At 37.5% G+C, this 14912-nt stretch overlaps 1 protein-coding gene across 1 annotated transcript; it reads left to right on the top strand.

Moving 5' to 3' along the window:
• Positions 1–11128: 11128 nt before the first annotated feature.
• On the top strand, positions 11129–14658 carry NDUFA4 (NDUFA4 mitochondrial complex associated). Its single transcript, XM_084507579.1, has 4 exons — positions 11129–11286; positions 11918–12006; positions 12346–12406; positions 14443–14658. The coding sequence occupies exons 1-4, from the start codon at positions 11245–11247 to the stop codon at positions 14497–14499; spliced, it is 249 nt and encodes an 82-aa protein (XP_084363705.1). The 5' UTR covers positions 11129–11244; the 3' UTR covers positions 14500–14658.
• The last annotated feature ends 254 nt before the right edge of the window (positions 14659–14912 follow it).

Genomic DNA, 14912 nt, shown 5'->3' with positions numbered 1-14912 from the left:
ATTTAATATTAATGGGTCAATTTCAACTTAAAGTATTTCTTGAGGACCGGAGTGAAATCCTGCAGATGCAGTTCTGCAAAAGAAGCAGATTTTCTAACATAATGCTATATTAAGCCAGCCCTTTAGCATTGACCTGTTCCATCAGAAAAAGAGAAACACAGACCTTTTTTTTTGACATTATTCAAAACATAGCTTGGCTTTAGGTAAGTGCACAGTTTTGGAGGTTTAAGTGGTAGCAAGTGGAGAGGGACTCTACTATCATAAGTAGATCCTCAAGAGACTTGACATCTCCACTTTGAAATGTGGCTCTAGTTAGAAAATACCATTTCATCTTCCATCAATAAATTTGTGTGCTAAATATCATCCTATAGCAATGTTCATTTCTATGCTTACACAAAGCATTATACTGTGAGAATTACAGAGAGAAATAGGAGCAACCCCATACCTAAATTATGTGATAAAATACCCTTGGAACTTTAGAAGATAACAGAAGAGACTTTGTTACAAACTGAAACATAGCAGAAACAACATTCTGATGTTGAAGATGTACCTTTCTTTGTCCTTTTAAATGCTTCAAACTTTTTTTTTATTATTATTTTTATTAGTTTTAACAGGATTCTTATTTCCTTCCCCTTCCTCATACCATTCCCAGATGAGAAGGGGATAAATGAGAGACCCTGAATCAAACTCTCTCCCTTCAATACTTCCACTGGAAAAGGAGAAAAAGCACAAACAAACATGAGGCTATTGGGCTTTTCCTCATATTTGTCAAACTCAGAAAATCCTGGAAAAAAATAAAATAGAAAAATAATTCTCAATTACACTGATATGATTATAATGTGGTTTTTGGTTGGTTGGTTGATTTTTAATGAGAACATTATGTTCAACCATAATGATGTCTCTCTGGTCCTCCTAGATGGTAGGGTGCAATTTCACACTAAATCTGCTATCTTCCAGTCTCAATACCTGTATCAAATTTTTAATTATCCAACCGTACAATGAGTCAGATTAAATTTTTGATCTGCCAGAAAGCCACCGTATCCCTATGGCTTCCAAGACCAGTATATAGAGTGCAAGCCAGGGGCAGGGACACAGGGACAGGAACACATGGAGAGAGAAGAAAGCAGGCACTAGTGGCCTTCTCAGTAGCTGTTCATGTTAGATCAGGTGGGACGTACACAGGTGGAACATACATTGACCTGGTCAGTTCAGTCTGGCCTCTAATGAGAAGGCAGAGTCCCATCTCCCCTCTCCCATTTGCTTCTCCTGGATGCTTTTTCCAGTCATATCCTGTATGTCTGCATTATTGCATATTGTGTACTAGTAACATCAACAATGAGCTGGAATTGATCCAGATAAAAACTTTTTGTTTCGTCTCTTTTGTACAGCCTAATGTAAACTGGTACTGACATATGTATATCCAAAGGATGGATGAAACTGTCTCTCTGGGTAGCTTGCTGAGGATTAAAATGACTGTGTAACCTTGGCCTTAGTGATTCCATACATCTTTTGCTGTTGCATGTAATAAAACCAAATCTGAATGAATTCTTACTACTATTTATTTGTATTCTGTGACTTAAGGTGACTCTAAAGAAAAAAAAAACAGATTCTGGGAAACCACAGTACGCACAGTCTTTTCTGTTGTCCTTCAAATGACTCTTATCTCTCTTCTGAAGTCCACAGTCATGAAACAGTGTACTAGTAAGAAGATTTAAAAGAGCTAGCACTTTCAAAATCATGCTTCCTCCCCTCCCAAATCCAAGTCAAGAGGAAGAGACAAGGAACAAGAATTCCCACTGTCTTAATTTGTTTCTTCAGATGATGCATCAACTAGATGATACGAGTAGATAAAAGATACTGCTTTTAAAACTCATTGAACTGGAATTTTCTGAATTTAAATCACATGAATCATTTCAGTTTGGCCACGTTTTAATCTAAGTTCATTTTACCCTAGAAACAAATATCTGAAATAAAAACTGAATCTGAATTTGAGAAGACAGATTGTTCTTTTAAATTATTTATTTATTTATTCTACTTTAAAAAAACAAACAGTTCATCCCTAGACTGGCTTCCTTAGGTGATTATTTTAATATTATTTTCTATGATTCTGCTGTGGAGACGGTTGTGCAAAACGTATCTCATATGAGACTTATTTTTGTCATGAGTATTGTTTTTCAGAGCATCAGCATTTTGAATTATGCTTGCAGAAGATGCCAACTTTAAAATTTGTTACTTTCATCTACATCTGTTCTGCATTCCATGGAGAAAAGACAGGACTGTTGGGTGCCTGAACACTTCAGGAATACTATATGTGCTTGTTAAACAACTCTTTCACACAAGTATTGGTGTTTCGATTATGTCTTAGCAAATAGGGATGTCAGCCTGACAGAAGTGTTTCTTAAGGGGCAAGTCCCAAAGAGGAAAAACAGATGGGGAGAGACAACATCAACGAAGTAACATCACAAAGTATACAAGCTTGTAAGTTAGTCAGATAAACAGGTTAGTGAAAGACAGGAGCAAACTTGTTTGGACCGAGGATGTTCTGTACCAGCAAGTAAACAAACAGAACACTGTTGTCTTTAATCTGATTTCTTGTGCAATATAAGATAAAAACATCCTTTCATAGAAAAAAAAAAAAGGGGGGGGGGGAGGGGGAGGAATAGCTTATGAAACTCTTTTAATTACATTTGCTAACTCTTATGTTATGCCTGTTTTCAAGAAAGAAAATTTCTGATGTCTTAATACATGTAAAGAATAGTATCAAAATATTCTGCGGCTTTCTCTTCACATCATTTTCACTTCAGTCTAGGCTCTGTTGTTAAAATAAAATAAGAAATTCCTGCTTAGAAGTCTTATTACAATTACACATTTCATGCAATCACACAATGTGAATCTTAGAGATATACTGTATGTATCCTCAAAGGAGGATGGACTCAGTCACACATTCAAATATGTTATCATCCTTCTTTCATAAACACAGCAATACAATTTCCTACATATAAAATGAAACTGTATTTTGAGAAAAAAATAATACGGGAATGTTGCATTTTGAGAAGTGGTAGTTCACTTTTTTAACAGAGCAGAATTTTCCAAAACAAACAAACACACAAACCAAAAACAGTAAAAACAAGTAAAACTCAAGAGTAGCCAGAGCAATTACTTTCACCTTTTCATCAGTTATTTTTTAACTGTTCTAGATAAATGTTTATAAAGACAAAATATTACTTCTCAAAATTTCTGGCAGATGAGCTAGAGTACAATGCAACACTTAAATCCGCATCTGGGCAGGAACATGTTCCATCCCCTATTTTACAAACGGAATGAATGCAGTATATTCATTCCTTTAGTGGCCAAATTCCAGAAAGGAAGCAAGCTGGGACTGGATTTCACATTCTGCTATGTTAGAAATTATCTGCAGAAAGTACTAATGATTCAAGGGAATGTGATAATTGGAGACTGTATAAGTGAAAAAGGGCAATGCCTTGGAGATCACCTACATGCTTCTTTACAAGAACTTGGCACTCTGTCCTTCCATAGAGATTTTGCTTATGTCTAAATTGTAGTTCAGCTGGCAAAGACAGAAACAGGTTTAAACCACTGCCAACATATCAATAGTTTATCCTAATTTATAAATACAGCTGCCTGCAAAATTAGGCTGCTTACAAAAATGATCAGCCCTTGCAATGTCTGACAGCATTGCCCTTGCAGGAGGAACCCCAAGACCAATGTTTTTGCACAGTGAGAATATCAAGAAAAAGATACTATTCTACTAAGTAGAATAATAATATAGAATAACTATAATACTAAGATATTCTGCACAAGCTGGCCAGGTCTAACCAGGTTCATACCAGGATGCTGCAGGTATATTGGTTTCACTCTGAGGGGTAATGAAAGCCTGAGCTTTATCCATTAACATTTTCTGAAACACAAGTGAAGTCCATCTCTGTGTATCAGCTTGTATCTCCAGTGATTTTGGCAAGGGCTACCGATGACATCCTAAAAGCATGATTTATTGTAGCTTTACTTTACATTGCCTCTGGGAGCTGCCTTTATCTTTCTCCTGATTTCAGAGGGTATGCTTGCTTAAACTAACCCCCTAAGTTTGGATGTCAAAGTTCTGTGAAATGTATTTCTCCTAGAGTACTCTCCTTCACTGACACAAGTAAACCACACTCCACTTTCATCCTTTTTAGACAGCTCTGTGTTACCCAGCTGTGCCAGGACCTGCAACATAACTCAAAGGCTCCTTGAGTAATCAATGATACTTCTGGCATCTGGTATTAGCAGCTGGATTTAAGTACCTGTTCTGGCTGTGATGCACAAAAATAATGGATTTATAAACTACCTGAAAAACATCCTTTTGCAATTTGTACTCAGAAAAAAACATTTCTACCTTGCAAACATCAACTTTCCTCTAAAAGCTACAACAGAAAACAGAGACGAATAACATTTTCTCTGGAAACTACATGAACGACAGTTACTTCCAAAATAGCAGTATCTGCCTTCCTGTTCATAAATACGAAGAATCCTTCTTTACCCTCTCCATAAAGAAAACAAAAGCATATGACTCATGTTAGTGGAAGACAGATAATATTTCCTCCAGCCTAGGGTTTGTGGAAAATAGCTTGCTCAGAGTGATGTCTAATCCTGTCCTCTCCGGGTTCTATCACTGTCTTAAACGAGAACAAGTTTTGGCTTACTGAAACTGTTAGACTGGGGAGACTTATTCTTTCTATAAATTGTATTTCCATTAACATACTGACATCCTGCATTAAAGAAAAAGATACAGAAAAATAAATTAGAGTAGAAAATCTATTTATATTTTTCTAACTGTGCAATACTTTGTTGACACAGCTTGTGCAGATAATGCCACAGCAATGAGACTATACTTTGTAAACATGCTGTTTTCATGTTTTTTTTGTTAACATTTAATTGTCCTTCTTAATGTTTGGAATACATAGTGAATGTGAGGTCTCACATATCATTCCGTACAGCTGTTGCACAGTCAATTACACATGTTCTTTTTATTGTCACATTTCAGAAGCTGCTTATAAGCAGCTTTTTCTGCTCCCAGACTGTCTGCTTAACTCACTCTTATGGCAGCTGCATCAGTATCTCCTAAGCAGCAATGTGTCCTGGAAAGGGCTGTCAATACCAAATTATTGCCTTTCCACCCAAGAACAGATTTTTTTTTCAGAGGACAAACTCTGACCAGGTTTCTATAAGCAGCCAACAGCAGATAACATTCAATAGTTTTTGGTAGACTGAACCTGACCATCATGCCAGCCCTGGAAATCTGTGACTTGTCTCAGCCATTGTGGATTCCCAGCATAAAAAACAGCCAAGATTTGAGTAAACATCAATAAAACTATAAGGAAACAAAAGATTAATCTAAGGCTAATTTAAATTTGGAACAAAAGAGCAGAGGATTTATATGGACTATTTATTTCTTCTCAAGCACATGGAGAAGAAACAGCATGGAATGGTTCAGGAAGAACTGTTCAAGCATGCTCTTCCTCACTCAAAAGGAGAAACTAAAACTAAAAGTTTAACCTCTTGTATTAAGATGAAGAATCACAAGCGCAACTAGACAACTATAGGCACTAGAAACACTTTATATTTGGCTAACAAGTCATTAAATAGTTGAAGCAGCACCTCTTTAACAGTTCCAGGTACCAGTCCTGTTTACATTTTTTTTAGTGAAGATTTTGTCTTGCTATTGAGACATTAAACTTTTATTTATAGAGTTCAGGTAGCTTTTTCAAATCAAACATGAGCAGCTTACAGGGTGATACTATCTATGGACACAATCACAGGAAAGAGATTATCTGTAAAAGGGCACTGAATTGGTGTAGTTTCAGTGGAATTGTTCCAGTGACTTCTTGGGGTCTTCATGTCAGGTTAAGTCTTCCAGTAGGGTGCAAGCTGTGTGGGGCTGGTGCTTCTGCATATTACTTTTTGGTGGATTGTGTAATTTAAAATAGAATATATTGGAAATATAAAGACCTGCTGTTTCACCTGCTCTCTTGAACCCAGAGAGTAAGCAGGGACCATGATTTAGTTCCTTTGAAGTGTTTGATTCTCAGATGTTCTGCTTTTGGTATGTCATTCTCTTTCTTTGTGTTTGTTTTCAATAGTCACAGAATGATATAACATTAAAACAAACAAAGAAACAAAACACAAAACAACAACAAAAACCAACCAAACACAAAAACCCATCCACCCACCAACCAAAAAAACATAAATGTTATAAACATTGATATTTAAAACATGAATATTTTCATCTATTCTGGAATGTCCATCCTGGAATGTATATGTCCCTACTTCTGTTTTTCTCTCATATCACAAATATTGAAGTCTCTTAACTTTTTTTTTCCTAATCTCAGTAGGCTAAGCGAAACCTTTGCTTGTGTCAGGTGCTTTAACTCAGTTGCTTCTATGGGTTCTGTTACCTGTTATCTGTTTCAGCCCATGTTGCTCAAAATATCTATACAGAGAAGGAAATTACTTCCATTTATTATTGAATTGAGCCAGATTTGAATCTGTTAGCTGACAGGTAAAACAGCTCAATATTCCATTATGAGCAGCCTAGGCAGCCCTGTGATTCCCTGTGAAATACACACTTTAATAGGTTTTCTATGCAAGGAACAGATAGGAGCATGCTAAGAAGTTGTGCACAATGACTCTTTTTATATTTCGCATGGATAAACAAAGAACTTCCCTTCAGGTTTTTAATGCAGTTTCACCGATAGCAATTTATGACAGCTGTGAAACTGGGATTTTATAAAAAATCTGTTCCAGGGCAAAATTCAGAATTTTACTGAAGACTTGTAAATTCAAAAAAATTAGTCTTGTAAATACATCCACATTTTGCCAGAAAATGCTTCACTTCAGAAAATAAGTTAGATCTTCAGGAAAGAAAGATTAAGGAAATTCTCACTTCATTACATTACTGATAATTTCACTTTTGCTCAACAGCACTTATTCACATATTCTCTCTTTGTAGAAAAATATTATTTGTTTTCATTTTAAATTAAAAGCCTTTATTTTAAAGTAAGGATTTACTTACTTTAAAGTAATTATAATTACTTTAATGCTAAAGCAGTCTATAAAACTGTACACTCAGTAATAAAAGAGTAGCAATATGAAAGCTCTGTAAACTAGGGCTAATATATTTCAGTTTACAAATAGCACTGTAAAAATCCAGGAGACAATTTGTATTTATAATATAATGATCATAAGTTATATACATAAATGGAAGTGAACTAAAAAGTTTTCTGTTCTCACTTCGTATTTATAGAATATTATTCTTTGACTTACTGATCAAATTCTAAATTATTTCAAACTATTCTTCCCTTAGTAATAGTACATACAAACATTGTCATTTTTTTTTTCTTTCCCAGATCACTAGCACCCCTATTTAATAGACATTTTGCTTATATGGTTGCTAGCGGGTTATGCTACGTAACATATACAAACTTGTTCTAACTGTTATGTTTTAGATAAAACAATTGAACTATTATAATGCTAGGATTATTGTGTACTTTTAATGATTATACAGAGATGATAAACTTTATCATTCCCATACTTTTGGCAGGCATAAATGAAATAAGTAACAGAACATTTCTTTACCATATATTTCAGTACAATTCATCATTTATTTGTTATAGCTGGTTTTTTTTGTTTGTTTGTTTGTTTTTTTGTTGTTGTTGTTAGTATTCAAGATTTATAGCAGCTGTTTTCCTTTCACCATAGTTTCTTCTTAAATGCTACATATATTTTTGTTGAAGTTTTAAAAGGTTTTATGGTTTATACCCATATTATTATTATTTTTTGTTGCTGTTGTTGTAAATATAGCATTTGGCTTAACTACCTGTAACATACTGCAATTCTTACATAGTTTTGAAGAACTGATAGAATATTTACAAGGTTACACTTTGCTTTGCTGTAATTCTTTTTCTCTTAGAATTCTTTTTGAAAGCTTTTGCTTTTTCAGCAAATCTCCTACAGAAAATCCTCAGTTTATACCCATTTCTAATTAACAGAGAACTGTCATGGATGATATAGGACACAAAGAATGACATATTTACAATAAATTGATCTGTGACCAAATGGAACACCTCCAAATCTAATAGTCTTTCCTTCCTGTTTTCCTCCAATTAAAATACGTCACTACAAACAGGACTATAATTATGTCTTTTTTGATTTTTTTTTCAACTGAGTGATTGGAATCAGCACACCTTAAGAGTGCAATTCTTCAGATTTTATAGAAAATCTACTAATAGATTTTGTTATGACTCCATATTTCTATTCCTTAGGAGATCAGAAATGATTATACCTGTGGCTAAAATTAATTGCTTTAAACGTATATATATATGTGTGTGTATATATATATGTGTGTGTATATATATGTGTGTGTGTGTGTATATATATACATATATACATATATATAAAATAATTATATATATATATACACACACATATATAATTATATTATATAAATATATATTATATAAATATATATACAATGAAGCCATAACTCATGTTAAATACAGTAGAAATCTGTGTATATATGATTCATAATAACAGGTAAAGTTTAGGAAACAAGGTCTTTAGAAACAGGAAGGCCTGAGAATACAAAAGCATCTGGAAAAGAAGAAAAGCTTCTGAAACCGAAAGCTTAAATGAGCCTAAGCCTGAGGATAAGAACAAGATACAATAGCAATCTGAGGCGGACAAGTGATAGACAGAAAGCATGAGTAAGGCTGTACAGGAGAACAAAAGAAAAGGGGGAAAAACAAATGATAAAGAACCAGAATAACCTGAGGACTCGATTTTCAGCAGTGCTGAGCACTACTGCAAATCTAGCCCCTTAGCTCTTAATGGACCAGTTCATCACAAAACCTTGCCGAAATACCTGAAGGATTTATGGATTCACTTATTTAGACAGAGGAAACGTACACAAAAATAACTTTACTCAGAATAAAAGAAGTGACTAGTCTAACTAAAACATCATAAATTTAATTGGCAGCTGTGAACACACAGACACCAAACCTTAAGAGGAAATAAATGTGTTTACGTTTCATATCGAGTAGATAAGCGACAGATAAGAGCGTGCTAAATAAAGTTAGAGAATTTTACCATTTACTTCCTCTTTAAGGGAGTGAATGGGTTCTTGATGTGTAACAGAAAATTGTTAGACTTTAACTAAGACAAATATAACGGCATCTTTACTATAAATTAGCACATGCCTATACACACACACATACATATAACTGCTTACAGTGCAGTTTTAGCACCTAAATGTGGCAACTACATAGGTATTTACAGGAACCATGGATCATCAAGACACCTTTGAGGTTGCTTGTGTTTATACTCAGAATTTCACCAAGACAAGCAATTGTGAAACTTCATTTTTACCAAGGCTTATCCTGGCTGTACTATTAGAACATTAACTCACAGTTGCTAAAATTACAACGAAAAAGTATGTTTTCTGCTTGTTTTCATGCTTTACTTCTTTTTGTCTGCAAAATTATTAATTGAATGCAATAATCCAAGTAAATAAATATAATACAAATGTAACATAAATGACAAGACATCTATATGAACAATGAACCAGCTGAGCTGTACTGGCCCAGGTAATGAAAGCTATGGACACAATGCTTAAAATTTATGAAAGCCCATAAAATGCATGACAAATTTTGCAATTTGATCAGGTACTATGTATCTGTTTAAAATTGTAAAAGCAAGAAAACCCAGTAAAGGTATAAATCATAGAAAAAAAATATCTTGAGAAGCATGTAAAAAACCTTGCATATTTCCTAAAAATAGGTGCCTGAGATGTGCCTAGTGGAAACAGTGTACCCCCAATGGTCTTCCCTACTCAAAGTTTCTGGATTTCTGTCCCTCAGCCTTAGAGCAGCTGCACAGAATACAGCAGGTTTGTAATCTGAGGCAAGTTTGCTCAGCAGCCCCATATAGCTAGTGGCTATCTACCTGGCCTCTGGTCTCTTCCAGTTATTCTGCAGCTGCTTAGGCACAACTGGTATTTTCTGTGGAGAGCTCAACTACCATACTAAGGGGTGAGCAGCATAACCTTGCAGGTTCCAGGGATTCCTTTGATGTACAAGAAACAGAAGTGGCACTATTATTTTCATTACTTTTAACCGCACAGAGAAGTCCATCTTTTCATTTGGAAAACCTAGAAAAATACCCTCCTCCTTACAGTATAGATTGAAATGGTTAACGAAATCTTGGAGCACTGTACATATAGGCCTTTCTATTTACCAGCTCAGAAACAAATCAGGGAGACAAGTGATGGGATGCACTGCACCAAATAGAAGAGTTAACTTTATCTGGTAGCACAACGCAGCTGCAATCTGCAGCCATGCAATGACTTGTCAAGTGTATCTGCACAAGTTGCCGGCCGTGGCCGGCTGCCAGCATTTTGTCTAGTGCAGTTATCTGTTAACTAGATTAAATGGGCTCTGGCAAATTGAAAAAGGTTGGATAATTGGATGACAAGCAAGGCACCAGGGGATTTTCAGAACTTGTCGTGACTGGAACGATCCAAAACAGTTCTTGAGGAGATGCAGAAGCCAGCCTGTGGAAGTAGGAAGTGAAATAAAGCACGTCTGCTTACATATATTTATTCTCTGCCATTTTATTTTTTCTTACTTCAGAATTGTACTTTAATGCTCATTCACCCCAGCTACTGGCATTTGTGTTAGGTTACTGTGCTCCTAGGCTAGGAAAGGAACTGTTTTCCTCAGGTCTGAGGAACACTGATATTCCCTCCGCCTAGCAAACAACCCTTAACGCCTGGGCGCCAAGAATCTCATTCCTCGGATAACTTTTCGCGAAAGAAATCGCACATCAGGGGCACTGCTGAGCTCGCACCCTCGCAGGCGCAGGCGCCGCTCGCACCTCGGGCCGAGCCCAGCGGGGGCGGGTGGTCCGCGGGGTGCCCGGGCAGGTGCCTGCAGCCCCCTGGGGACGGCGCTGCCCGGCGGGCCGGGGGCCGCGCTGAGGCTCGGGGCGCGGGGCGGGCTCAGGGCTCGGGGCGGCGCGGCGGGGCCGGCGGCGGCGGGCTGCGAGCAGGCGAACAGCGGAGCCGCTACATCCGGGCTGCGGCGGCGGGCACCTGCCGCCCGGGGGCCTCGGTGACATTGGGCCTCGGCGGCGGGGCGGGGAGGGCGAGCTGCGGAGCCGGGCAGGGAGAGGGGACTCGCGCCAGCTGCCGCCATGTTCCGCCTTATGGTCACCCACGCCAAGAAGCACCCCAGCGTGAGTACCGGGCGGGCGGGGACCCCTGCTGACCTCCGCCGCTGCCCGCCTCGCCTCTCCTTCCCCCCCTCCATGTTCTCTCCTTTCTCCCTCCATGTCCTCTCTTCTCCTTGCCGCCTCAGCGCCCTGGGCTGTGCCCGGGTTGCCGGCCTCTGCGCGCTCCGCTGCTGCTCGGTGAGCGGCGGCCGCGCCGCTTTTTTTCTCGGCTGTGCAGGGACCTGGAGCTGCAAATCTCGAGGTGTCGCTGCCAATCCTCTCGGGTGTCCTTCTCCTTAACCCTCGGCCCCCTTTTCTTATGTTATCACCGGGGGTGCAAATGGCGGGGCTGTTGTGGAGGAGCGGGTAGTGGATTCTGAGAAATGTGCTGCTGCATTGTACTGGTGGCTGCGGATGTAGCAGCATTTTCTCTGTGTCTTTGTCACTGTAGGTAATTGTTGTTCTCAAACCGCAGCGACGTCAAACCCCAGCGACGCTTCTCTCAAGCCCCAGCACACAGGGAGCTTGTGTCAAGGTTTTAGAGGGCCACAAAACATGGGAGCTCGTTCTTTCATTTGTCATTGCTGTAACCAGAAATGTAATAACACTATTTTGTTGCATTGCAGTATGTCATTTGAAGCATTTCTTGTTGCAGTTGATCCCTCTGTTTTTGATCATTGGATCGGGAGGCGTTGGCGCAGCCCTGTATGTCATGCGTTTGGCGATATTCAACCCAGACGTCTGGTATGTATAAAACAATCCATGGTGTTAGTTTTCTTAATGCTTATATTAAAGTAAGCTTCACTGCCTTTGTTTTTATGCTTCTGGAGCCCTTAATATATAGCTCCATTATTATTGGCGACAAATTTGTAGGGTTCTCTCGGATTTAGAGATTTGATTGTATGATTACCCTACCATGTTTACAGACTCCTGACAAAGGACTGTATCTTTCTCTGGAGAAACTTATTAAGATAGATGACCACTTATGGTCTAATAACCCTAATATATGTACAAATCTTATTTGTTCTGAAAGTACTGTGATTTTTCTCAACTTGGTCTAATATCTTCTATGTTTCTCAATAGCTGGGACAAGAAAAATAATCCAGAACCATGGAATAAACTGGCTCCCAATGATCAGTACAAGGTAAAACAAAAAACACAGATTTTTAGGAAACGTCATACCAAAAGCATAGCTTACTGCTTTAGGACATTTGGATATATTAGAAAGTAGCGGTCTAAGTGACATATGTCATGCAGCAGAGGAAATACATTTATCTTCAGAATTCAGAGCAGAGGGAGCTGTTTGAGATTCAAAACTTTCTTAGAATTGGTTGTTAATGGGCCAGAAGGAGTCTCTGTACAGAAGCTGTTAGATATCTATTACTCTCTAAGAAAGGTATTATATGCCAGTGGAAGACTGTACTAGCACATAATGCTCAGAGAAATAAAATACAGGGAGAAGAATAAAGCCTTTTAAGTTTTGAACTAAAACTTTCTAAATTCTAGACTACTGACCTCTAACTGTGGGAAGCAAAGCGGGATAATGTCAGTGTTTAACATAAATGCTAAATCAGTTCTACAGCCAGTTGCTTGAAAACAATTGTCTGTAAGTAATAGATGCAGGAGAATGGTTCTTTAATAATATTCAAGATATTTCATTGAACTAATGAGAAAGCATGGAAAGATGCGTAAAGCAGATGGTAGTTTAGTAAAATGGGGTTCTTCTGCTAAAGATTTCTGTTGAGGATGGTTTTAAGACTATCCACAAACTACTAAAAAAGCAAACAAACAGTTTCAGTGTCAAGTGTCTTAGTATGCCAATCATTTAAATAAGCAAAAAAAACACACCCCAGAATAAAATGTTGCAGTTCCCTTAAGAGGAGGCCAAGAAGAACATAGTGCTTCATTTTCATTGCTGTTTCTGGAATGTTGCCTTTCTTAAATATCTAAGAAAGGCAAATTCAATGTTGTGCGCAGCATGAATTCTTTTAAAGAGTGCATGCCTTCTGTGGCATTCTCAGTCTGTCCTAGCATACAAACACAGCCTCAGGGTTTACCATATTTGGGTTTGTGTATCACTGTGGATTTTTTTTTTCCAAGACTGTACTGTGGGAAATGAAAAGGCAAAAGCTCTAAATTGTTGGTGACTGTTATGTAAAAAGCTCTGATAAAACAGCAAGTTGCAGCTTTTGATGAAATTGCATTTGTTTTGTAAACTTTCTTCTCTTTGGAAAGGCTGAGGAAGTCAATATTTCAAAAGAGAAGAGTTGAAGGAGTGATGATTGCTGTGTGAGTTGCACAGAAAGCTGTAATTTGAATGTGTTAAAGTAATCTTAATTCCACTCTCAGCTCTGGGCTTTTTTTTTTCTTCATATGCAGAAGTTAAATAAAATTGAGTTTGGCCTTGACTAAAAGTAGTCAAACTAATACATACTTTCTAGTTTCCTTTCCTTTTTTTTTTTTTTTTTCTAAGGAATAACTATAGCATCATGTGCTTGACATCAAATCAGGCTGGATGCCAAATATACCTTTAGTCTATTCATTGTCCTCAGTGACTATCTGGACTGTTCTGAATGGCTTGCAGTGGAATGCAACTTTGTTAATACAAATTGAGTGTGCAGAAGGATCTGTTCTTAGCTTCCTTCTTTGTTGTTACATCTTGAAGTTGTAGATGCACTTACCTAAACCAAATTTGACTTTAGCAGTGCTATTGTAAATGTTCACATTTACTATCCTTTGTGCTACTTATTTATTACAAATTAGATGTTGTCTTCATTATATAGGAACACAGATTTGGGGCAAAAAGGGTAAACCAGCAGTACTGTCAGGACTTCTTGTGTATAGACTTTAAAGTCTGGGGATCAAAGAAGAGATTCTTCATGTTTTTCTTCAGTTGTAGACACCAGCACTGCCTCATCTCAAAGTTTATAATAGTGTATGCAGAATGAAGATAACATAAAAAGTTACTGCTCTTGAAAGTTTTTTTTTTCTTTTTTTTTACTTATTATTCTCGAATTCTCTATTGCACAGACTCAAACTATGATTTCAGTTTCCTGATGTGAGTTCAAATGATGCATGTTTTATAATAAATATGATGGCAAATGATACTTTCTGTGGAAACGTTATCATATCAAGCTTCTAATTCTAATCAAGATTCATTTCTTTTCCTCTCTTCTGTAGTTCTACTCGGTCAACGTAGACTACAGTAAGTTCAAAAAGGACCGCCCTGACTTCTAAGGAGCACGATCATCTCCACAAGCCGCACAGAAAGGTCTTCCGGAAGCCGTCCGCACAGTTATGCTTTATCATCCAGGAAACATTCAAATTTGCCTCATACTGCACTTGATCACCTGTTCGGAAGTGTTTTGATGGGGTTTAATAAATGTCTGAAACTTGGAGTGTCTTCTGTTTGCTTTAATTTCTCAAAATTAGGACATCCAGACATTAACAGTTGTACAGTCAGTCCAATAGTAAGCAAAAGCTGATTCACATTTGCTCTATAAGAAAGTGAAGTCTTGACACGCTTTATACGCAGTCTGTTGACTTGAAATAAGCGATCGCATGTTCATGCAGCATAGCAGACTGCAAGAACTTAAGAGTATAAACATTATTTTTAATTGCACCTACTTTTTAAAGTTACTGCTATAAGA

The sequence above is a fragment of the Aythya ferina genome (genome assembly GCF_964211825.1).
Source record: "Aythya ferina genome assembly, chromosome: 2".
In the NCBI taxonomy this organism is placed as follows: domain Eukaryota; kingdom Metazoa; phylum Chordata; class Aves; order Anseriformes; family Anatidae; genus Aythya; species Aythya ferina.
This window is presented reverse-complemented; position numbering and strand designations above follow the sequence as displayed.

Bases quoted from the DNA above. Each gene is read 5' to 3' on its own strand.
- NDUFA4 (XM_084507579.1), top strand. From the start codon at position 11,245: ATGTTCCGCCTTATGGTCACCCACGCCAAGAAGCACCCCAGC. The intron at 11,287-11,917 runs GTGAGTACCGGG...TTCTTGTTGCAG, and splicing joins ACGCCAAGAAGCACCCCAGC to TTGATCCCTCTGTTTTTGAT. The intron at 12,407-14,442 runs GTAAAACAAAAA...TCTCTTCTGTAG, and splicing joins CTCCCAATGATCAGTACAAG to TTCTACTCGGTCAACGTAGA.